Source organism: Apodemus sylvaticus, chromosome 15 (assembly GCF_947179515.1).
Source record: "Apodemus sylvaticus chromosome 15, mApoSyl1.1, whole genome shotgun sequence".
Lineage (NCBI taxonomy): Eukaryota > Metazoa > Chordata > Mammalia > Rodentia > Muridae > Apodemus > Apodemus sylvaticus.
This window is the reverse complement of record NC_067486.1, coordinates 62,060,615-62,086,360: the sequence shown is the minus strand read 5'-3', so window position 1 is coordinate 62,086,360 and position 25,746 is coordinate 62,060,615. Positions and strand designations below refer to the sequence as shown.

The window sequence follows — 25,746 nt, the reverse complement described above, 5'->3', positions numbered from 1 at the left end:
GCGCAGAGAAGCTGACTGGAGGACAGAGTGTCTGAGCTGCCGGTGGAGATCCAGATTCTGCCTGCTCCTCATAGTTGCTGTGAGGAGTCAAATAAATGTTACTCAAGTACTGTACGTGACATTTATTACTATGTTTATTAATTCAGCTGTCTCCAAGAGCAAATTTTAGTCCATTGTCCTTGGGAATGCCATTGGATATAGTAATTTATTAGTGACTAGTTATCTATATATAATCTGTACACAAGATAATAGATTGAGTTGTGCCAGGGTCTACAGAAATATTGACAGTCCTTCTAAAATAATCACAACCAAATCACCTGACACATTGTAGAAAACATGGATTTGGATCTAAGATACTTGCCTTTTAAGTTTGTTTTATGCGTGTATGTATGCATACCACATGTATATGTTAGTGCCTATGGAGGTCAGAAGAGGGTGTCAGATCTCTTAGAACTGGAGATATAGATGGTGGTGAGCCATATCTATAGCCATGATCTTGCTTCTTAGGACTGTATAGGAATTGGGCGATAGTGTGCATGCCATTAATCTCAGTACACAGGAAGCAGAGGTAGGCAGAACTCTTGTGAATCCAGCCAGCCCAGGGCTACATATACGAGTCAGTCTCTGTCTCCGCGTTTCTCTGTCTCTTTCCACTCTTTCTCTCAGGCATAAGAATAGATTTGTGAAAGTTGAATACTTATTAAAAAAATACTTATTTATTAAAAATAAAAAGGGTTCAAGTATATGAATAGATACTTTTTTGAAAAAAATTTAACAATATTTGGGATGAAACCACTGATATTGTCATATTTGGATATAATCAATGCTGTGTGATCTCAGTTAAATATACATTTCATTTCAAATTTAGTGCGATAAGCCTTTCTTTTGTTTTTTTTATTCAGATGTATGGTCTGCAGGCTGTGTGTTGGCTGAATTGTTGCTAGGACAGCCAATATTTCCTGGGGACAGTGGTGTGGATCAGTTGGTGGAAATAATAAAGGTGAGATGGTTGATTTGCACGTTTGCACTTTTGAACCAAAAATGTTGTGCACACACACACAGAAAAACCACAGAAAGCAACGCCTTTACACAGTGGGAAAGGATGCTGGGGGCATGACTCAGAAGTGAAAGCCCTCGCTGTGCAAGCGTGAGTAGTGCTGGCCCCCGGAAAGCCACATGGATATTGTCTAAGGCCTGGCATTCCCTCCCAGAGCGCCCCAGAGCAGGCTGCCCAGGAAGAGAAGCCGCGGCTATAAGCTCTCGACCTTGACCAAGCATAACTGGAACAGTGACCAAGGGTAATTGCTGATACCTGTGTAGCCTTCACGACAAGCACACAGAGGATATAAAAGGGGAAAGGGGTTGTAGGTCATATAGCAAGCTGTGCTAGAAAGCAGGTTGGGGGAAAAACCATTGGCTTCCTTTTTAAAAGATTTATTTGTATTGTATGGATTTTTTTTTTTTGCCTGTGTGTACATTTGTGTATTACATGTGTTCGTAGTGCTCTCCAGGCTAGAAGAGGGTGTTAGATCATGTGGATTCTCAAACTGGGAGGATTACAGATCATTGTAAGTTCTGCCACATGGTCTCTGAGAATCAAACCTGGATCCTCTGGAAGAACAGCCTCTGCTAATTGCTAAGACACCTTTCCAGCCCCATGATCAAGATCTGTGTCATAATTCAATATTGCTTTTCCTTTTAATATAAAGAAAAAGAGGGACTCAATTTTACTGAGTCCAAATGAGGTTGAAGAGGCAGGCTGATGATTGGTCATCCTCCTTAACTCTGTGGAATTGGGTTTCACAGAGGAGACCACTGTGCTAACTTCTTTTTTTGTTGTGTTGTGTTGTGTTGTTTTTTGAGACAGGGTTTTCTTATGTAGCCCTGGTTATCTTCTAACTCACTCTATAGACAACACTGGCCTTGCACTTTGAGATCCTTGGTAGCCATTTTTCATGTCAGACTGAACCCTTAACCTTGTCAACAATAATACTGCTTTCTTCTTACTGATTAGAAACAAGTAGTAGAAATCATGTAAGGACACAAAACAATCTTGAAGAAGGGCTTTTTCAAGTGTACAAAATACTTTTCAGTATTTATGAGACAGTTTGCACTTTTTAAATAAATGTACATACAAGAGAAATATGAAAGAAATCCTAGTTCTGGTATTACACTGGGATTACTGAACTGTTGTTCAGTTCTTAAATAAGAACTAGGCATTAGATACAGAGACCTATGATCTCAAAGGGAGTGACACTTTTTTATTATCATTCTCTCATATAGTATATCCCAACCTCAGCTTCCCTCCCTTTTCTCCTCCCAGTCTCTTCCTCTCCCCTTCCCATCAACTCTTCAGAACTTCAGAACAGAGCAGGCCTCCCATGGATATCAGCCAAACACCGTATATCAGATTGTAATAAGACTGGGAACATCCCCTCATATTAAACTGGGATGAGCCAACTTAGTAGGAGGAAAAGGGTCCCAAAACCAGTGAGAAGAGTCAGTCCCTGCACCCACTATTAGGAGTCCCACAGGAAACCAAGGTACACAACTGCATGCAGAGGACCTAGGTTGGGCCCATGCAGGTTCCCTCTCCATAGCCCCTGGGAGTCCAGGTTAGTTGATTCTGTGGGTTTTCTTTGGTGTCCTTAACTCCTCTGGTTCCTACTTTTAAAGTTGTAGAAACAGAAATATTGTTCATTTGGTGGTTTAACCCAAGATTATCAGACATTCCCCTTTCTTGAATATTCAACTTAGGCTGAGATTCACCTAAATTTTTTTTAATGTTTTGTTTCTTCAAATACATAGCAGATGAACTATTTTACTTTGATGCTCTGTATTTTTTTTTTATATAATCACAGAAGAGTTACCTTTTTAAGGGAGGATAGAACTTGTTTCCAAGTATGTATTTATTTATGAAGCAAAGGCTGATAGCTAAAACAGTTCTGATAAAGAATAGATTAGAAGGCTTGTATTTCCTAATGTCAAAACTAATCATACAGTTATAGTAATTAAGAGAATGTAGAACTTGCATGAGTGTAGAAATGGAATATAATTGAGAACCAAGAAGTAAATCTTTACATTTGTGGCCAATTGATTTTTTTTGATATGTATTCCAAGACTGTAAATTACAGGCAGTAGTATTTAGACTACTGGGTATGCATGTTTGGAAGAATAAAGTGGGGTTCTGTCTTACGTATTACACTTCTGTGGAGGAGCGAATATTTATACAATCCATGGACCCGTGAATTAGTACAGACTGTATGGAGAACATATTTGGAGGTTCCTTAGAAGACAAATGTTTAGTTATAACAAGATCAAGACCTTCCCACTTGAGTATCTCTCCCCAGTACTTGAGAGTCTGCAAGCTGCACTCTCACATAATCATTGCAAGTCCTTTGCAGTAGCCAAGATATGAATGATGCCAGCCCATGTCATCACTGAGTAAACAGATGGTGATGTCATCACTGAGTAAATGGATGGTGATGTCATCACTGAATAAAGAGATGGTGATGTCATCACTGAGTAAACAGATGTGATGTCATCACTGAATAAAGAGATGGTGATGTCATCACTGAGTAAACAGATGGTGATGTCATCACTGAATAAAGAGATGGTGATGTCATCACTGAGTAAACAGATGTGATGTCATCACTGAGTAAACAGATGTGATGTCATCACTGAATAAAGAGATGGTGATGTCATCACTGAGTAAACAGATGGCGATGTGGTTTCTTTCAGCTTACAGTTCTCAGGCCACACTCCATCACTGAGGGAAGTCAGGGCCAAGACTCAAGGCAGGATCCTAGAGGCAAGGACTGAAGCAGAGGCCATGGAGGTGTGCTGCTTACCAGATTGTCCCTCATGGCTCACTCAGCCTGCTTTCTTATGGCACACAGGACCACCTGCCCAGTGGTAGCACCACCCACAATGGCCTGGGACCTCCAGTATCAATCTTCAATCATGGCAAATGCACTTTAGACTTCTCTACAGGCTAGTCTTATGGAGGTTTTTTTTTTTTTTTTTTTTTTTTTTTTTTTTTTTAAATTGAGAGTCCCTCTTCCCAAATAACACTATTCTATGTTATGTTTACCTTGAACTAGCCAGCATACCCCTTATTGTTTTAAAGTCTTTCAGCGTATGCATCCTTCTAACTACATGTATTAATTTCGTGAAGGATTTTGTCTTGGAATTGGGCCTGGAATATAGAAGTTCTTGAACTGAAGGAGCTCACAGGTAGGTTGGGAGGAAACAAGGGAGACCAGGCAGCTGCGCAGTGTGCACAGTGTGTAGACGCTGGATTTCTGTCGGAAGTGGTGCTGTCTGGAAAGGCTGCTTCTTACGTTTTTAACCCTCAACAGAGTCTGCACCATGGAAACACATCCACTGTTTAAAGAGGAAGGTGTAGCTATTTACCAGAAGACTGGTCTGTTCTGTTTTAAGTACAGTTTGTGGTTGTGAATGACAGGGTTGACAGGTGATGAGTGTACCAGGAAAGAGGAATCCAGAGCTGTGGACAGTAGGCATATACTATATTCTAGGGCGATAGAAACTACTGCAGAATTTTAAGCAGAGGAGTAACATTTCTAATATAGCTTCTTTACCATACAGTAGCTTTAAAGTGGCTACACATGCTGCTCCTTTGTTGAAGTTTGGTGCCCTCTGGTGTTGAGTCATAAAAAAGCAACTAATACCTCCTGAGTATCTTAGTTGATTGCATTGCATAGCATTGTATTGCACTGTAGTTGTTTATCTATTGTCCTTGTAATGTAGTGTAGTCCTTGTTCAGGTCAGTTTTAGATAGCCATGGAGAGAGGCTCAGGAGACCTCAACCCTAGATTAAGAGCAACAGGCAACTTAGGAATACTGGGAGCAGGAGAAGTAGTTTTCTCCAGAGTAGAGCACACTTAATTTATACCCAGTACAAATGGTTATCCCTGAAAATGTACAATACAAGTAACGTAATTTGGACTGAGCGCTCTTGCATGCTCCCCCCACCCCGTCCCTCCCCTCACCTCCCCTCCCTCTCTCTCTCTCTCTCTCTCTCTCTCTCTCTCTCTCTGCATGTGCGCGCGTGTGTGCATGCGCGTGCATGTGTCTACATACTGCATACATGTGTATAACAATGGTTAAAAAAAAGAGGCCATGGGCTGGAGAGATGGCTCAGCGGGTTAAGAGCACTGACTGCTCTTCCAAAGGTCATGAGTTCGAATCCCAGCATCCACATGGTGGCTTACAACCATCCATAAAGAGATCTGACACCTACAGTGTACTTACATATAATAAATAAATAAATATTAAAAAAAAAGTTTAAAAAAAAAAGAGGCCATGAAATTTGAAAGGGGGTGGGTGTGAGTGGTTAGGTTTGGAGGAAGAAAAGGAAAGGGGAGGATGATATAATTATCTCAAAAAATAAAATTATTTTTTTAAAAACCTATGTAAGAAACACCCTTTTCAGAGCTTTTTACAGATCCTTTTTGTGGTGTTTGTTGATTTATTTACTTGAAGATATCAGTTCAGCACCTGTTTTGATGTTTTACATAAAATAATAATCCTGTTTCTTAAAATCCAAGTGTTTTGCCTACATGCATGTCTGTGCACCATGTGCATGCCTATTGTTTGCCAGGGGTAGAAGAGGGTTTTGGATCCCCTAGGACTGGAGTTAGGAATGGTTGTGAGCTGCCATGTGGGTGCTGGGAATCGAACCCCAGCCCTCTTAAGAGCAGCAAGTGTTCCTGTTCACTGAGCCAACTCCCTGCTGCTCCCCTTCCATTTAATTTTTAAAATATTTTTTGTTAGCATCCATATGTTATTTAATCCCTATTAAAAGCCCCCCCCCACTTCCTTTAATACACTTCTAAATTTTCCCTTTAATGATTTTTATCTACTATGACTTGACATGATGTTACTGTTTATGGTAGTTGAATTTCCTTGAGTTTCTTAGATTGTGAACCATGCATGGTACTTACCAAATTAGAAAAAAAAATTTAGTTTGTAGTTTTTTAAACAGGTTTTGTATCTGTTTTTTTTTTAAACCCTTAATTCTTTACTCTTTTCTCAGGTAAAATATATGTACATGCATACATAAATATATACACACATAAATACATATGCATGTATATATATTAGTTATATGGTTTAGCATCTTTAATGTAAACAGAAAATATGACATAGTCAAAATCTAAAGGTTTTTTAAAGCACCAACATGATTCACAAATGAACACCACACCAGACCTCATATAATGATGGGTTGCAGTAAAAATACCGACACATGGAAAATCTTGTATTAAATTATCTTCAACTTATATAAGATACATATGATATATAAGAGACATTTTTGTTTAAACTTGGGTCCTGTCTGCAGGATATCTCGGTATGAATGTATGTATGTATGTATGTATGTATGTACTCACAAAGTACAGAAAATATAAGGCAAAACCATTTGGGGTGCAAGCGTGCTGGGTAAGGAGTGAAGAGCGCTTTTGTCCGTCCTGGCTCCAGCTCTTTCTCTGCCTCACTGTGTCCGTCTGTGTGTCTAGCTTGCTGTTTGTCTCCCTCTAGTGAGGTTTATGTTTTACCCTGTAATAAATGTGCACCGCACCCCACACGCTTCTCCGTGCTCCCTCGCCCTGGTACAGTGGCCAGTTCAGGGCTCATGTGTACGAATGCTGCCGTCTTCCTTCCTGGAGTGTTTGGTCTGCCTCTCCCCACTTCTTGCTTGTATTACCTGACTTCAGAACTGTTTGTTTTTGATTCTCTAGTTGCCGTGATTTTTGTTTGTTCTTTAACTTCTTTATTACTGGAAGTCAGTTGTACTACTCCTTCAAAAATGGCTACAAGCAGAATTCTGTGGTACACTGCCTCCCCCAACCACGCCCCTCCCTTTAGTTACAGAGTTACCTTCCTTCACTTCTTTCCTCCTGAACTGCAGCTGCCCAGAAGTTACACTCATGGCTTTTGCTTGACAGCTTTCAAGTGGCAGCCTGTGTTGGAGTTTTCACAGTAGCCATACTCTGCAGTTAGACCTTTTGCTTACAAAACACTTCAACTGAACATTACACTTACTAATGTCCTTTAGGGTGCTTTGGCATCTCATGTCATTGTGTATACCTAAACTAACAGTTTAACTGTTAGTTTGTTATTTTACAATTTGCTATTTTTTGCTTATTTTTATTACTATTAAAGATCATGGCCAGGTGGTGATACATTGCATGCCTTTAATCCCAGCACTTTCTAGGCAGAGGCAGGCAGATCTCTGAGTTTGAGGCCAGCCTGGTCTACAGAGCTAATTCTAGGACAGCCAGGACTATACAAAGAAATCCTGCCTTGAAAAACCCAGAAGAAAAAATAATGTATTCAGGCCGGAGAGATGGCTCAGCTGTTCCCAGCAACTACATGTTAGCTCACAACCCATCGATACTGGGATCTGATGCCCTCTTGTGACATGCAAGTGTATATACAGATAGAGCACTCACACATAAGCTAAATTAATAAATCTTAAAAAATAATATGTTCATACAACTCAAAAGAATTCAAGTTTGTATTTGTGATATGATGTAGTTCAAAAGAATTTTATTTTTAGTTTTTGTTTTGGTGCTAATAATAAAAACTCAGGGCTCATACTGCCCGGCACATACACTATTGCTGATATTGGTTTACAAATTGTCCCTTATTTTTTGCCTTACTTCTAGAAAACATCTTAAAGAGTTATGGAAAATGTGGCCAATCTCCTTCCTTGACTTCCATGATATCTTCCTCCATGGGACCTATTCCAACCACAGGGACCTCTGTCTCAGTTCTTTTTTTTTTTTTTTGGTTTTTAATGCCTTTGCATTTTTTTATTTGAAAACTTTTATTAACAAGTATATAATGAATGCATTCAAATTACTCTTCCTTTTCACCTCCCTAGCTTCATGTCAGTGCCCCTCCTCCCTACAAGTCTCTTTCCTACATTCATGTTGTTTTGCTTTCTTTAGTGAGCCAGAGTGACCCTGGTTTTGAGCCATGTCTCTTGGAGCCTGTTAGGGGGGAGTACAACTACAGACCGTGACTGCCCCTACCTCAGAATCTTCCAAAGTGCCCCCCCCCCTGATCCATGATTGACCGTCGACAGGCAGTCTTGAGTGGCAGTCCCAGCTCAGCGATCATGATAACAGTGGCTGTGTCAGACTGGAGATGTCACTTCACAGCCCTTCCCCTGTCTTCAGTTCTTACGTTATTTCTCCAGGCATCTTTGAGGGAATGGTGTAAATATTTCTGTTAGCATTGAGTACTTGGTGGTACTTGTTCTCAACATATTTACTATTGGTTATTGCAAAGAGAACTGTCTGATAAAGCTGGAGTCATATTTGTCTGTAAGCATAAAAATAAACATTTGAAAGGCACTTTTCCAGTCATTTTCAGTTTCTCATTTGTCCATGTGCTTGCACGTTCGTGCCTTTGTCTTATGGTGGCCAGAGTACAATTTGGTGTGTTACTTGTTGGACACAGTCCCCATGTTTTATTTGGGGCAGGGGCTCTCCCTGAGCTGGAACTTGCCTTCTAGGCCATGCTGACTGGCCAGTGTGCCCCCAGGGTTCTACCTGCCTCCACCTCCCAGAACAGCATGCCACCAGGCCTGACGTCTATATGTATTCTTACAGATAAGTTCAGGTCTTCGTGCTTGCTGCACAGAAGCTACTTTACCAACATAGTTACTCCTCAGATCCAATTTCTCTTTTTCTAAATGTCAGTTTAGGTCTTTTGTTTCACATTCTTGCCCTTGCTTTACTGATTAGACATTGTTGTAATCACGTGGGTCCCAGCCTCTTGTAAATGATAAACTAATTGTGCTAAATGTTGTTTGGGGGTTTCTACCCCACTTTGATCATTTCCTTCCCAAACAAAAGATACAAAACCTTTATATTTATAATAAGCCTTAAAGCACTGGAGCTGGTAGGTATGAACCCTCTATGCTAGCTTGTCTGCTTCCCTCAGTCTCTCAGTAACCCTGAGGTAGCACTTGCTGTGTCCCATCTGGCCACACTTACTCCACAGGCCTCTCTACCTACTCATGTCCATGTGCTCACAGTCGATGTAGTCCCCCGTGACCCCCAGCCTGGGAACCTTTCTTCCATCCCCTGTTCTGCGCCCCACCCCCAGGCAGCAGGCATCTTTATTAACCAATCAGGGATAACTTAGGGAGAAAGGTTTACACAACCAAAGCTGGTGTGCGGGAGGACCTGCACATCTTGGACCAACCAGATTTGGGGTACAGAATTTAGCACTTGAATCCAAACAGCCCCATCCCAACCTTCTACACCTAATACCTACCAATTTGTGAGGAAGCTCTTCTGAGATATTTTTTTCTAAGTCTTCTTCTTTATGATTTAATAACCTAAGTATTTTTCACAACCACTGAAATCCAAATCACTTACTTTCCTACTAAACCTTATAACGAGACTCTGAAATCACCCCTAAAACTGACGCTCCTCTGGAAAACATCAGTTCGGTCACAGCTGTCTCTCTCGCTTTTACCTCTGAAAACACGCTCATTCCGGGCCTCCAATTTTCATGCTAAAATGTCTGGAACAGACAGCTGCCTAGGACCCCGGCCTGACTACAGTCTGGGCCCATGTTCTGCCTTAGCTTTGCTTGAGTGCTTCTGTGAAGCAGTAGCTGACCCCACAGTGACAGGAAACATGGCTGACAAACCTATACTGTTCACTCTCACCCTTCCTAGGAAACAAACACACACACACACACTAACCTGTAAATCAGAGATCACTAGTTATCCAGAGTTTGTTGATTTCTATAACCCTTCATGATCAAGTGTAGAAAGACAAGAGTTTCTCTGTGTAGGCCCAGCTGACCTAGAACTTGCTATGTGGATCAAAGATGAACTCCTTGTTGAACTCCAGTTGTGCCTGCTTCCCAAGTCCTGAGATTAAAGACATTTGCCACCACACCCAGCCTAGAAGTACACAATAAAAAATTTGGTCATGTATCATCTTAACTGACTTAGCAAAACACCACCAACAACAAAGGAAACCCTAGAAATAGCTTTTTTTTAAAAAACTAGCCGGGCGGTGGTGACACACACCTTTAATCCCAGCACTTGGGAGGCAGAGGCAGGCAGATTTCTGAGTTCGAGTCCAGCCTGGTCTACAGAATGAGTTCCAGGACAGCCAGAGCTATACAGAGAAACTGTCTCGAAAAAACCAAATCAAAAAAAAAAAATTAAAAACTAATGAAAAGATTAGAAAAATGACTAGTTCACTGTGTCATCTAGAAGATTCTGTGATGTTCAGATTACTTCTTCCCACTGAGCTGCCTCAGTACATTTTCAAGGTTGTAGGGCTATAAAGTGTGCTGAGGAATTTCTAATGACAGTCTCCACGTTTGTAACTAAAGTTTCTTCAAAGTCACAAGTGCATGCTCTAAAGGTACAAAACCAAACAGAACAACCCAGCAGTTAAATTCCAGCCAATAGCTATGGCTAAGGCTCATTTCATTACCGCTGAGTAGGTTTTGTTCCACTGTTCTAAAGTAACATGCAGTGTTTAAGGAGACTCCTACACATGTAAAAACTGAGTAGATGACAAATCAGTCTCTGGCTTCCAAAGAACAACATGTAGTACTTGTTTCCCTTGGCTGACTTAGTTTATTATAATGCCCTTTAGCTTCATTCATGTTGATAGTGGCAGAAGTCCATTTGTCTTACTGCAGAATAATACTCCATATATATGTATATCATCTTTCCCTGTATCCATCCATTCCAAGATCTCATATCTTGGCTATTGTAGATCAGTAAGCATGTGAGTGCAGTTACCTCTTCAGTGTTTTCTGAATCCTTAGAGGTCCTAATATAGTGTGGATATGTTGAAAAAATGTGTTTTACAATTGCGCATCTTCATCTTTGACTTATTAAGAGTATCTTTTGAAGAAAAATCTAATTAAAAAGTCAGTGACATAATGATGTCTGTAGAGAATTAAAACCAACAAAAAACTAAGCAATTTGGCTTTGACGTGGTGCTGTATGCTTTTAATCCCTGTACTCGGGATGCAGGGGCAAGCAGGTAATCAATACGTTCCAGGCCAGCAAGGCCTACATAGTGAGTGAGACTGGTTTTTTGTTTTTGTTTTTCTAAATCCATTTTTTCTGAATGTTTGTAGAACTATACCTGATTATTTGTTGGTTGCCAGCCCAAATTAAATATTTAACATTATATCACTCTCCTGTGAAATTTTCACTAACTTGTAAAAGTGTATTATTTTATTTCAAGAGATTTGTTTCAGCTGGGAGTGGTGATTCATGACTTTAAGCCCAGTACTCAGAGCAGTTGGGAGGATCTCTGAGTGTTAGGCTAGCCAGGGCTGTCTGTAGAGACACTGTCTCAGTAAACAGACAAGTCTATTTCCTATTAGGCTCTAAGGTAATGAAGAGTAATTATGTGCATGTGTGCGTCTGTGTGTGCCTGTGTGCATAATGCTTCTCCCTTAGACCTGTCTTCTGCAGCCTTCTTTGTATTCTGTACCTAATACAGCTCTAGAGGCAGTGAAGTGCTCAATTTATTTTGTTTTGTATTGTTTTTCTATGTTTTAATAAACAGCTATATGATTTCTCTTGTTCTTTATGTCTTCTCTAGGTCTTCAGGTTATTTCTTTTATGTAGTGATACTGTAAATATTCAGTGATTGTGTGAAATGATGAAATTTGCCAACAAACGCCTGACTACAGCATCGTTAGTTAGGCCTGAGTCACTTTTCCTGTAGAGCAGCTAAGATCAGTGTTGGGATGCAGTGGGAAAGGAAGCTGGGGGGAATTACTTGAATTTTCTAAAATTATTTATTTTATATGTATGGTTGTTTTTTAAAAAAATGTGTGTGCAGTTTGGGAGCGCTCGGTGCCCTCAGAGGCCAGTTGGTGGTGTTGGATCTCCTGGGACTAGGGCTCTAGATGGTTGTGTTCTTAACTTGTACGTCAGTCCCTGGAGCATTCTGATCGTGGAATATTTGTGTTGGTATAGCATGGTTTTATAAATACAAACTAAAAGGCTTTCACAAAATCCATTGAGTTATTTCTGTTTGGAATTCATTATATTAATAAAGCCAATGCATCAATATATGGGTAGATACAAAGCTGACAATATTTCTTTTTCTCTGTGTAGGTCCTAGGAACACCAACAAGGGAGCAAATTAGAGAAATGAACCCAAATTATACAGAATTCAAATTCCCCCAAATCAAGGCACATCCTTGGACAAAGGTGAGTGAAAATGAATTTGAGAAAGTCCACCAGCTAATAGTTAAGTAAACCTCGGGGTTTTCATTGTACTTAAGCAGAACTGGTACAGAGACCGATGTCAGTTCTCTGAAGGTGGCTCAGAGGCTGTCGCTAAGGTTCTGTTGATGGTATGCTAGTCTTCCTGTTGATTGCCTGTAGATACTTTCCAGACTGGGCTTTCATTTGCAAATAGGAACCAAGTATCCATGACATTAAAATAATGGGATAGGATTTTTGAAACCTAAGGTTTTAAATTTCTTGATTTAAATAGAGATGCATAAATCAATATTATCACTCTTTTAAACTATCAAAAAAGACTTTCTTATAGTTGTGTGTTTTTGTTGTTTACTGTCCTGTTGGTACTTCAGAAGCAGTGTTTTTAAGGCAGGTAGAATCTTGTGGGATACATACTTTGAAAGTAATTTATAATGTTTATAAGATGTTACTAACCATTGCAAAAGCCTAATCAGAAGTTATTCCACCCTGGGTTGTGTTAATAAGGTTAACTGTGCAATAAGGAAAAGAAGAATGTGTTAGTATTTATAGATAGAGTTCATTTGTAGCAGACTTTTGTTATAGATTCAGAAATTCTAGCCAAAGCTAGGAATCCAGTGATCCAAACTGCACGGGCAGATGTCACAGTCTGGGGTTAAACCAACACTTGTTCTTGTGTGCACAAGAGTGTGTGTCTGATGCTGGATCTTTGCAGTCATGGTCATGTGCCATGCGTCATTCACATAGGTAGGTAGGTAGGTAGGTAGATAGATAGGTAAGTAGGCAGGCAGGTAGGTAGGTAGGTAGGTAAGTAATGATGTAATAGGTTAGAAACAGTCAACTTTTAAATATGTAGTTCAAAGAAGACCTGATAAGAAGACCTGATTTTAAGATGTCCACATTACATTAATAAGTTCATTTAGTTGATTGTAAAATGTTCAGGAGGTGAAGTAATTAAGGCTATAAATAAAATGGTTCATACTTCATGTATGTAGTCAGTACAGCTGCCTGTCTCAGTTAAGGTTTTATTGTTGAGAGGAGACATCATGCTCTCTTCAACCCTTACAAAGGAAAACATTTGATTGGTGCTGACTTATAGTATAGATTTGGTCCATTATCATTATGTCGAGAAGCATGGCAGGCTGCACATGGGACTGGAGAGGCAGCTAAGAGTTCTACATCTTGATCTGCAGGTAGAAGGAATAGAACTGTGAGCCCACGAGCCTGGGGTTGAACATCTGAAACTTCAGATTCCGCACCCACAATGACACACTTCCTCCAACATGGCCATAACCACTTCAGCAAGACCATACCCACTCCAACAAGGCTACAGAGATTTGGTTGGGAAAACAGAAGAAACTTAAAATCCTGCCTTTAGTACATGGAGGCAGGGTTAGCTAGCGGGTCACTAAGGAAGGAAGTAGAGTTTAAATACTGTTTCTGTTTCGTAAGATAGTGATTATCTGCCTGTCTTTTCTTCAGGTATCTTTTCAAGATACAGCTATACTGATTATAAAGGATTTTCTTATTTCAGTCATGAGCAGAAAGCATTCTTCCAATATACTTCAGCCTTGTCTCTTCTGCCTCATGTCCTGGCCTTGCTCTAGGCCGTTGTGGTAGTGTAGAGCTCCCACCTCCTTACTGAGTTCACCCCTGCAGTGTTAGAAAGTCCTGGCCAGCCTTCTCCCTACATTCCAAATGAGCCTTCTCACTTCTGATTCCGCATATCCTTTAGGAAGGTTGCTTGTGGAATGCATGTTATGACAGGGGATCACATGTCCTGATTTCCACATAGTTATTGACTGTTTATTCCATTATTGTCAGAGCAACCCCCTTTGAATGCAGACCATTGAGGTCATACTGCTCTTAATCTTTTTCTGCTTGCTCTTTCAGTAAGCAGACTTGGTTCTTGTCTTGCCCCCAAGATTAAGATTCCCTGAGGGGAATAGTTACTAGAACTATATCTTTACCAAGTTGTTCTGCTTCTTCCACTGAGTGTGTGTGTGTGTGTGTGTGTGTAGATTGGGATAGCTAGTCAGATCACTCAGTAGTACAGTTGTCTTGAGTGTCTCCAGCTCCCATAATTGAGTAGCTGGTACCTTTTGTTTAAATTGCTGTCACATACTCTCTTGTCCTGGTAGCAGATAATCCAGACATCCGATGGGTCATGCCAGTGTCTATATAATTGTACGAAGTAGTGGGAGTCATTTAACCAGTTTGTGGAGAGAAGTAGAGCAGCCTCTATGGTGCCTATAGCTCCGTACTATACTACTTAGAAAGTTAGCTGTGTGTGGTGTGGTTGTCTAGCTTACACCTTACCTTAAAGGGACACACATCCATGGCATCCGTGCTCAATTTTCTGATCTAACCAGACTTCCCCAATTGACGCAGGAGAAGCCATATTTGTTTCTATATCTCTATCCTCTTGCTAGTGTCTTTCGCTCTCTGAGACATCTCACACATAGTGTTTTTCGTTTTCTTTGGTAAGCAAATATTAATCTCAGCTCTTCTTTCTCGCATGGAATTTTCTTGCTGTCTATGTAGTCTGACCACTCACCACCATGCAGCTACTTTAGTACCCATGAAGTCAAATTGTGTCCATCACAGCAATGCGTGGCTTCCGATTCATTATGATAGCACGCATATAAATTACATCGGGATGTTTTTTGAGAGCCAGAAAGATGGCTTTCCAGGTACGGCAGTTTGGAGTGTGATCCCAGGGACCCCCCCCCCCCCCACATGGTGGAAGGAGAGAGCCAGCTCCATGGGTGGGTGTGGTCTCTGAACACGCACACACAACGAACAAACAAATGTAAAAAGAAAAAAAAGCTTGTTTGTTTGTTTGGCTTTTGTTTTTTGAGACAGGGTCTCTCTGTGTAGCCCTAGCCATCCTGGGACTTGGTCGTAGACAGGCTGTGCTCAAACTAAGAGAACAGCTTCTGCTTGCCTCTGCCTCCCAAGTGCTGGTATTAAAAAATGTTTTTTGCCGAGTTTTTGACATAGTAATTTAATACTCAGCAACTAAATATTAAATGTATACATATATGGGAACATCAGTCATTATAACGGCTGCCCAGAAAATAGTATCCAGCCAGAGCAGTGATCACATGCTTGCAGTTTTAGAACGTGCCTTGGCATGCGTGAATGAATCCTCTTGTTCTGGATGTCTTGCTAGCAGAGGAGGCAGAAAGTTGAGTTTGAGGCACTTTACTATCAGGAATCTTTTTACAATAAGTAAGTTATACTCTTAGTCTAAAGCTAAACCAAACAACCTCATTGCTTGCTTTTCAAGGCTCTTGATAACCTTGCATTTTCCACGAGCCTTTAGTATGGCATATTTGTCCATTTCAACACATTACTCTCTTTTAGCACATTACTGAAAAGCCTTCAGAGAGACCCACAGAGCACAAAACAAACATGGCTGTCAAACTTTCCTTGCAGACTCCACACCTACTTTTCTTCATCCTGTAACATCCACATGTCTTCCAGAAAACATAAAAGCCATATTGGGAATATCCATTAGTCCCTGTGCTTGCCTCTCATCTACGGCATTGCTTGTGGAAAATCAGATTTGTGTTTTCCAACACTGCCCTGATTACTGTTCTAACCAGCTACCACTTGCTCATGGTACGCCATCACTGCTGAGTTTCTCTGCCTCTTTGTTAGTACCAGCATCATAATCTCCTCTCCTTTTCTGATACTCAGTCTCCTTAGTGAATAACTTCCTTATTTTTCTGTTTTCCAGGCTGTGTACTTTTATTTCATTTCTGAAAATTACACATATGAAGATGTAGCTCTTAACACTAGAGGCATGGCTCAGTAATGCAACATATATAAGGCCCCAGGCTTGATATCCAATCCTTCCTCTCTCTCTCTCTCTCTCTCTCTCTCTCTCTCTCTCTCTCTCTCTCTCACACACACACACACACACACACACACACACACAGGGGCTAATTAATTTATATATTAGAGGAGTTTTTTTTTAATTGTTTAAGAGGTGGGGGAAGGACAAAGGATGGGATTGGGGATAGATTGAAGAAGACAAACTTTTTTAAAATTTATCATTGTTGTTTAAATACTATGTATTCTTTATCACCAGTGTTATGCTGAGTCCCATAAAGGATACAAAATAAAATATGCAGTTGTTGCCTTTGAGAGCATAGTTAAAGCAAGTATTACATAATATAAATTGTGTGTTATAAATGTTCAAAGCTGTTTATATCTATCACGTGTCACTTGCCAGACCTTTAGGGAAGGCAGTAAAAGAAGGCTCTTAAAGATGGCATAGGACAAGGACTGGTGAAATAGAATTAAGATTTGCTTAAGTGGGACCGATGAAGTGGCTCAGCTGGTGAAGGCTCTTACCACTAGGCCTTGGAGGGGGGGGGGGCTGAATTTGATCCCTGGAGCCCACATAGTAGAATAACTGAGTCATGTGAGTTGTCCCCTGACCTCCAAGCATATAAACACAAATGAATTTTAGAAGGTGAAAGAAAGAAAGACAGACATAAAAACATGCTTTGCTGAGGTATAGAAGAAAAGGCTAGGCAGACGTCTGAAGGTGGAAGGGGTGAATGGAAGGGAAATGTGTACTCTGAGGAAAGCCAGCCTGACTGTCATAGCTGTTTTGGAAAACCATGAAAGTTAAGCAGAGTTAGTGTCATTGGTAGGTAGTACATGCTTATGTGTAGGTCTGTAGCAGTGTCCATCAGTGGGGTATGCGAGGAGTCACACTGTATAGGGAAATGTTCCTTTCTGTAGCTGTTTTTACAAGCCATTCAATTAAGGCAGTTGAAATTCACTAACTGCGAGGACTGGCTTTGTAGTGACTACAAAAGGGGGGATCCTTATGCCTCTTGTTCTCGGCCCTCTTTATCAGACTTTTCTAACCCTCAAAAGTTAGAAAACTGCCTTTCTTCACTCAGCTTGAGCTACTTTCAGTTTATGATCCGTCTGTATGACAGTGGCTTCAGACAGCAATTATATTTGGCTTGTGAATTTTCTGAAAGTTAATTTTTCAGTGGCCTTTAAAGGGAAAACTCATAATTTATAGTTGTCTTAGGGTTTTACTGCTGTGAAGAGACATGGTGACCACTCTTATAAAGGACAACATTTAAATGAGACTGGCTTAGTTTCAGAACTTCAGTCCATTATCATCATGGCAGGAAGCAGACAAGGTGCTGGGGAAGGAGCTGAGAGTTCTACATCTGAATTCACAGGCTGGTGGAAAAGCTACTAGGCCTGGCTTGAACATCTGAGACCTCCCTCAGAGCCTGCCCCACAAGGACACACTTCCTCCAACAAAGCCACACACCTATTCCAGCAGACACATTTCCTAATAGTGCCACTCTCTATGGGGGGGTCACTTTTATTTAAAACCACCAACCACAGAAGTAGATTGGATTGCCTTATATTTCAGTGTATCACTAGATGACTATATGAAAGCATGCAAAACACCAATAAAGGAAATTTTGAAAAACATGAATTAATTATTGTTATCTACTTAGAAAGCCACTTAGTTGGCTTTTTGTTAACATAAATAACTATTCTCAGACCCATGATATTGTCTCACTTAATCTTTTATTTAGATTTATTAATGGCAGATAGCTTTGGATTACTTGAAAGCCAGTATTGACCCTGTTCTTTAATAGTCACAGTTAACCAGTTTTTAGAACTGGTGGATTATATTTTGCCTATGACCAAAAATTGTGTCAGTTTCATAAGCTTATAATGGAAAGTAATGGGAGAGGGGAGTTGTTTGGAACAAACACATAATTGGTTCTGTGTTCTCCTAGGTTAATTTCCACTATCTATAATTTAAGGTGGGCATTTTTCTATTGCTCTGGCTGATGCATAATACAGCAGCACTGATGAGAGCTGACCAGTGTGAGAAACAGCCTTCACCACAGGTCTTGATGCGTGTGTGATTATTCCTCAACAGCCATTGTTTGGGCCTCGGGTCAGCCACAGCACTTAGCTCCAGGACTGTTATCAGAGCCAGTCTTAGAAAATTGTCTCTGTTATCTGAGTTACCCAAATGCAAATTTGTTTTGAATAATTCCTAAGGATTTGTTTGCATTTGTTCATTTCCACAGAGACTTTTTGGGGAACATTAATTTTATAATAGCATTTCCCCCCTTATGGACTAGTAATTGTGATGTGTTTATTTGTTTGAATTTAAGAAAATCTGTTGTTGCATAGGTGAGGTAGTATTTGAAGCACTCAAAAGTTCATGTCAGTGTTTCAGTTCATTTGATTCTTTTTTTTTAATTTTCTTTTTTACTTCACGTTTTTTTCTTTTCTTTTTCTTTATTGCTTTGTTTCATTTTGTTTTGTTTTTTTGTTTTATTCTTTATTTATTTTAGCTTTTAAAGGGGTGTCTGTGGCCTTGCTGCATACTTGCCTGGCCATATTTAGTCTGCATACTAATTGTTAGTTGGCCCAGTTGAATCTTACTTTATGCTGTTAGTTTTTTGGTATGGTTTTCTGTTTTTGTCTGCCTGGTTGTGTTTTAACATTTTAACTCTGATGGGGCTGGGGTTTAATCCCATGCACTAAATATTAGTCTGCAGACTAAAAGTAATCCGCGGATTATTTATTATTTTTGCAAAATTCCCCCACTGGAAACTATCTAAAAGAATGTTCCATTCTCTTAGCCTAGTCAAGGGAGTTCACAGCTACTGGTGAGTTTTGCCAGCTTTGTGCTCTCAATACCTAGACATAATAGACCCTGCGAGCTCCTTTGCCTATGTGGCTCCGTTTTGCCTAGGTGTTGGTATACATTATTCTGCATGTCACCTGTAACTGTGACTGTCCCGCAGTTGTTTTGTTTATTGTATTCATTTTTGTTTAGCTTTTGGTGGGTGAATTGGGCATATTCTCAGATGAAGCTATGTTGAATTTGTACTCAAAGATAAAGGATTTTTTTCAGTGAGTTTTTGCAAAAATGATAGAATGCTCTATATTTATTATTTTTTTCTAAGTCATGGGTGCAAGGGTGTGAGGGGCAAAGCCCACAGTAGAAAAAGTAAGTTTATACCCGCACTCCTGAGGTGATATGTCAGTTTCCTGAAGAGTCCTCATACAATGAGACTGTCAGTAAATATCTTCTAGCAGGGAAGTCAATCCAAAGAAGGAGAATAATCCGCGGTGGCCTGATTCTTAGCTCACACAAATTAAAGTATCTGGCTTGAAATGTACAGTAATATAAATTAAATATACTTTATTTCTCTCTCATGACCAATAATTGAGCAAAAAAATGTTTATACTGTGTAACTGAGACAAAATAATTTTGAAATTTTAGCATATTGGGAAGGTACATTTTTAAAAGCAGGCCACTGTGCCCCTCCCAGCTGTGTCTGTGGTGATGACCCAGGCCATGGAAGGCCATTTTACTTTGAGAACTTTACTTCTAGATTTCATTTTGATTTTAACTTATTTTGGTTTTGTATTTTTTTAATGAACACACTGGCATTGGAACATAATAACTTAAAAAAGAAATGTTTCTTTACTGTGCCTCACCATTGCACAAATTTAAAAAAACATTTTTGCATACATTTGTGGTAGAATAATTTTTAAAATTTGGACTTGCTACTGTGGAGACGAATGCTTACGTTTATAACTGTATAAACATTTTCTATGTCCCCTACACCATGGAAGTCTTATAACATTGGCTATATTTTCCCTTGCTGGACTATTCTCTTTTGCATTGACTTCCCCTGTTTGGATTATCTCACTGCATTATCACCTTTAGGATCCATCAGGAACAGGACATTTCACCCCAGGAGCACGGGTATGTACTTTTTTTTTTTTTTTTTTAAACTTTAGGTCAGTTTTATAACACTAGGGAAAATGTTTCTTGGAAAAGCTGAGAACTGTTGGTTCTTGAAATGTGCTTATGAAGACAGTGCGGGGATTTGGTTTCTGGTTTTGTACTGTATAATGCAAATATTAACATAGTGTAGTTTGCTTGTCAGTATCCATTGACATCTAGGTGGAAATTTATGAATTTTAATTATTCTTACATGCAGTCAAAGGTTCTGTATTATATTTCAGTGGTTAAGAAACCATGTAGAAGCAGAAGCTTGACTAGAGACCACATTTCAGTAGCTGTTGACTTCCTGTCTTTACAACAGCTCGTGTCTAGTGGGACTGTTGGTTTTGGAAGATGCATGCTACCATGCCCATGTTATAGTCAAACTCGGTTTTAATTCACATAACTTTCTACTTAACCTTTATCCACAGAGTAGTACTTAACTAAGACTTTTCTCATGAGGACTCTCTTAAGGATTTAAAGTAAATGAGTACATTTTTTAAAAGGCAGGTCTTCAAAGAATCTATTCTAATAAAGACTTTTGGCATAGATTATTTTTTAGCTCTGGTACCTGAAGTTAGGATTTTTTTCACAAAGTAAGTTTTTTGGGGTTTTTCTTCTTCTTCTTCTTCTTCTTCTTCTTCTTCTTCTTCTTCTTCTTCTTCTTCTTCTTCTTCTTCTTCTTCTTCTTTTTTTTTTTTTTTTTTTTTTTTTTTTTTTTTTTGCCTCAATACCCAAATGATAGGTGGTTCCTTGTAGCCAGTAAAGTACCAAAAAAGAACCAGGAATGGATATTTTAAATAATCCAAAATAAAATCATAACCCCAGCGTATATAAGACTTATAACAGAAAAGCCTTCATAACCATAGCATGGCTTAGGTTGCTTGTTCTGTTTCATGTTTGAAGCAGAGCCTCACTATGTGTCCAACTGGCTTTAGACTCACTGTGTAGGCCAGGCTGGCCTCAAATTCACAGACATTTGCCTCCCTCTGCCTCCCAAGTGCTGGGGTTAAAGGTGCATACCACCATGCCCAGTCAAACATGAGCTTATAGGTTTAAATAATTTACTGACTATGTCCTCTGTGCTTTGAATTTAAATTTTAGCAGGAGTTATTTTTATATTTATGTATTTTCTTAAGTCTACTTACCTAATACCATAATTGGTACCAAGACATTTTAGATTAGTTAACAAATAAATTCATATATTGTCAGCTAGATAGAAACTTCCAATAATTTTAATATTTTTCTCATTGTTTTTTCTTTCTTTTATATTAAAAAAATATGGAACACTTCATGAATTTTCATGTCATCCTTGCGCAGGGGCCATGCTAATCTTCTCTGTATCATTCTAGTTTTAGTATATGTGCTGCTGAAGCGAGTACCGTTCATTGTTTTGAATCACAATCTCAGTATGTAGCTCAGGTTGTCCTGGAAGTCAACCAAGCTGACCTTGAATTCATAAGAACTACCTGCCTCTGCCTCCCAAGTGCTAGTAGTGTGTGCCACAATACATGGCTAATTTTGATGTTTTTATGACAATTTTTACTCTTTTTTCTTTTCTGCATTCTGGATTTGATTGGCACTTGGAAACAAGAGAAAAGGGAGGTGACCATAAATGGGTGGCAAATGAAATATTTTAAATTGTGTACCAGCTTAAGATTTCCTTGGCTAAGGCAAATTATAGTACTCAAATACATGAAGACAGTGAGGTTTTGACTTTGCACAGGACTTTCTAAAATAGCCAATAAATTGACCAAGCCTTAAAGAAAATTCTTAGATTCTCTCAATGCACTTTCTCAGTTTCTGTGGGAAATAATCTATTTGCATAATAAGCAGTGGTTTTTTTTAAAGGGAAAGAAAATAGCCCATCCAGTCAGAAAGGGCTGGAGAGTCTCCTGAACAAATGTCCTCTGTGATATGGAGTTGTCCTGTGTGCAGCCCCATGCTTGCTGTGGAACCCTGCCTGCCTCCCTCCCTGCCTCCCTCCCTCCTTCCCTCCCTCTGTCCCTTCCTGCCTCCCTCCCTTCCTTCCTTCCTTCCTTCCTTCCTTCCTTCCTTCCTTCCTTCCTTCCTTCCTTCCTTCCTTCCTCCCTCCCTTCCTCCCTCCCTCCCTGCCTCCCTCCCTGCCTGCCTGCCTGCCTCCCTCCCTCCCTTCCGGGCCCTTTGCCCTTTGCCTGCCTCCTGTGTCCATCCTCACAGCCCTACCCTTCTGCTTATGCCTCCTTCCCATCAGGGGTAGGGTTCATTTTCTTTGACATCAAAGGTTCTGGGTCCCATCTGCTTGTGTTTTAAGTTCCCCCTTCTGTTTTTAACCTTTAACTAACTGTCTTTAGAATAAAGTCTGTACATCATTATATGTGCTAGTTCAGTATAAGACACAGTGAGTATAAAGCTATGTGTTCTTTTAAGCAAATTGGGTTAATTGTATTACTTCAATTTAGACTTCATTGACCTTTCTGAGATTAATGGCTCTTACTGAAAAAACTAAGTTCTTTTTGCCCAGTTAAAAACTCTGGACTATTCACTGAAAGAAATCCAAATGCGAGTGATCTAACTATGTAGGAAGTCTAGGTGCTCCAGAATCTTTGAATAATGAAATTCTCTGTATCAAAATTATATGCAGCCATTAGCATTTTTATAATTAAAAGTACTTCTCTTTTTCTTTTTAAAAACACTGACAGTCCTGTCCCTTGTCAAGAATTGTTCTACCTAAAACAATACCAGAGGCAATCTCCTGTTTACTGCCATAGCAGTAAAAACTTTAATTACAAAAATTCTTCTAGTTGTGCTTGCCTGCAGATCTCAGCTTTTATATGCCTGTAGTAGTTTATAGGCATGCTTAATTATACTACTTTGTGCTTAAGAGGTAGGTTTTTCTCTGACCTTTTCTTGCATAGTTTTTGATTAGCAAGCAGTTCGCCCCACTGTGGTATATCACATGCAGTTAACTCTTTCATTCTAGATTTTGTAACCATGGTTTTGTATGGTGACAATTAACTCAGTACTCAAAGGATTGTTTGATGAGGCTCTTACAATAGAGCTTAATTGTTCTTTCTGCTGCGTTGTCCTTTCAGGTCTTCCGGCCCCGAACTCCACCAGAGGCCATTGCCCTGTGTAGCCGCCTGCTGGAGTACACGCCAACTGCCCGCCTAACACCACTGGAAGCTTGTGCACATTCATTTTTTGATGAATTGCGGGACCCAAATGTCAAACTACCAAATGGACGAGACACACCTGCACTGTTCAACTTCACCACTCAAGGTAATTCCAGACACTTCATTCTTCTCTATCGGATGAGATGTCTTCCATAAGTCTGCGGCATTTGAGTATTTGGTCCCCATTTGGAGGCTGTTTGAGAAGGGTTAAGAGGTATGGCATTGCTGGAGAAGTATGTCGGCACTGGGGGTGGCTTTGAGTTTCTAGGTCCTGTGTGCTTGGTTTGAGATCTCCCCTGCTGCTCCAACCACCTGCCACCTCGCCTCCACTATCATGGATTCTAATTAATTTTTTGGAACAATACACCCAAAATAAACTCTTTCCTATAAGTTGCTGTGGTCATATATGTTGTCATAGCAACATACAAGTGACTAAGATGCTTACTGATGAATGGTTGTGAAATGACACTTTGTTAGCAATAATCCATAGATAAAAGTAGTTATACTAAGAACCATGGGAGTTAAGAAGAGTCTGTACTTTATTATACCAATCATTGTGTGGTTTTGAACAGTAGTGATAGGTGAAAGTTTATGAACAGTTCTGGTTGGTCCATTTTTTGGTCCAGATTTTTGTAAATTTGGGCACATGAGAAATATATAGCGATTTAAGAGAGATTAATAAGACAAAGATATAATGTAACCCTTAGATTTGAATCTAAAAGATAACGACTATTAGTATTTCTTGCTTTCTAGCATTTATAGCAGGTTTTTAAAAGCTAGAGATGAATTTTGCCTGTTGTCTCAATTCTGTTTGCTGTTGAGAGATGCCATGACCGCAGAACTCTTATAAAGAAAGCACTTAGTCGGAGCTTGGTTACAGCCTCAGAGGCTGAGTCCGTCATGAAAGGGGGCGTGGCAGCCCTGGTGCTGGAGAAGGAGCTGAGAGGCCTGCAATCTGCTCCATAGGCAGAGGCCTGCCTTGGGCCTATAAAACCTCAAAGTGACGTATTTCCTCCAGCAAGGCCACACCTCCTTGTCATTCTCAAGTAATTCTTACTCCCACTGACTAAGCATTCCAGATATATGAGCCTGTGGGGGATATTCTTAGTTAAACCACACCTATATTTCTCTAAACTCAATTATATTATTTAAAAAAATTTTTTAAATTAAAAAAAATAATAAGAAGGAAAAAAAAAAAACAAAAAACAAGGGAGACCAGAAGGACTAAAAACTGTAGGAACTTATACAGTTCCATGCCTTCAGGACTGAGCCCCATTGTTGCTGCTTAGTAAATAGTAAAGGAGATGGAGTGCCCTTGTTCATTGGTAGTTTGTGGTGAATCCAGGGAGAGCCATTGCTGGATTCTCCCACGTTTATTTCGTGCATCTCTCCACAGTCAATTTAGAATAACCCGAGTGCATAGGAGAAATGTTCTTCAAATAAAGGAGATGCCTCTTTGTTGGTTAGAGAAGGCTCCTCACCTTGGTGTATCATATAAAGAGAGTAGATGTTTGTCCTGATTACAACGTTGAAAAGGGTAGTAGAAAATTAGAGCAGCTGTACAGATATCCTGAATAACATTACTGATGAGTCAGAGTCCAGTGAACTTAGCAACAAGTTGTTTTCTGCATATCCACCCCTAGGCCTGGACCTATCAGAAGCTGTGTAGTTTAGGTGTTACTGACGGGGCGGCTGCAGTGTGACAGAGCTAGAAGGTTGTGGGACCTCTTTCTTAGTTTTCTTAACAAAGGAAAACAGCACATTTTCACTGTGAGTGAGTGAGTGCGTGCATGCGTGTGTGTGTGTGTGTGTGTGTGTGTGTGTGTGTGTGTGTTCTCGAATCTGCGTGTGTGAAGTGAGAAATATTTGATTAGATTTCAGAACTCAGACTTAAGTTACATTGGTCTTATAGGCTGTTTTGAAGTAGTTCATTTGATTACTCACTGGTGAAAATCTATTATTATTAATGAAGTAAAAATTTAAAGTTACCAACTCAATAAATGTCTGAGGTTTTTTTTTTAAACTGACATGAAATTTATGTAGGATAACTTTTTAAAAAGGTAAACAGTATAGTGTAATTTGTATATCCCTGGTGCTATGCAGCTAAAACCTTATCAACTTCCAAAACATGTTCTTTGCTCCTGAAATCATGTTCCCATTAAGCATGAAATACCCACTAGTTTCTCCGCCCCAGCAGCAGCCAATTTGCTTTTTGTCTCCATGGATTTACCCACTTAGGATATTTTATATAAATAGAATTCTGTAATGTGTGATCTGACTTCATTCACCTAACCTGTTTTCATCCATAGAACATGTATCAGTACGATAAACAGTTCCATTGTGCAGCTGCGTACTGTGATTTACTTAGGCATTCATCTGTGACTGTGACGGACTTTTGGGTACTGTTGCAGTGGTTTATATGCAGATGCTTGTTTGAATAATTGGGGCACTGCTCAGTCACATGATAATTCGGTTTAGAGAAACTAGCCCACTTTCCACAGATGGACATCTTACATCTCCAC

The 25,746-nt window shown here is 39.7% G+C and overlaps 1 protein-coding gene and 1 non-coding gene across 3 annotated transcripts in view; one reads left to right on the top strand and one right to left on the bottom strand.

The window, feature by feature from the left end:
* Positions 1 to 25,746, top strand: part of Gsk3b (glycogen synthase kinase 3 beta) — a 143,471-nt gene that overhangs the window by 95,144 nt on the left and 22,581 nt on the right. Inside the window, exons 7-10 of one of the 2 annotated variants that reach the window (XM_052158964.1) lie at positions 903 to 1,000; positions 12,149 to 12,244; positions 20,010 to 20,048; positions 23,144 to 23,330. In XM_052158964.1, coding sequence (XP_052014924.1) covers positions 903 to 1,000; positions 12,149 to 12,244; positions 20,010 to 20,048; positions 23,144 to 23,330 — 420 coding nt within the window. The remainder of the gene's footprint in view (positions 1 to 902; positions 1,001 to 12,148; positions 12,245 to 20,009; positions 20,049 to 23,143; positions 23,331 to 25,746) is intronic. The other variant, XM_052158965.1, reaches the window with a different exon arrangement.
* On the bottom strand, positions 21,345 to 21,451 carry LOC127666440 (U6 spliceosomal RNA). Its single transcript, XR_007973633.1, has one exon. It is a non-coding gene; the product is annotated as a U6 spliceosomal RNA (small nuclear RNA).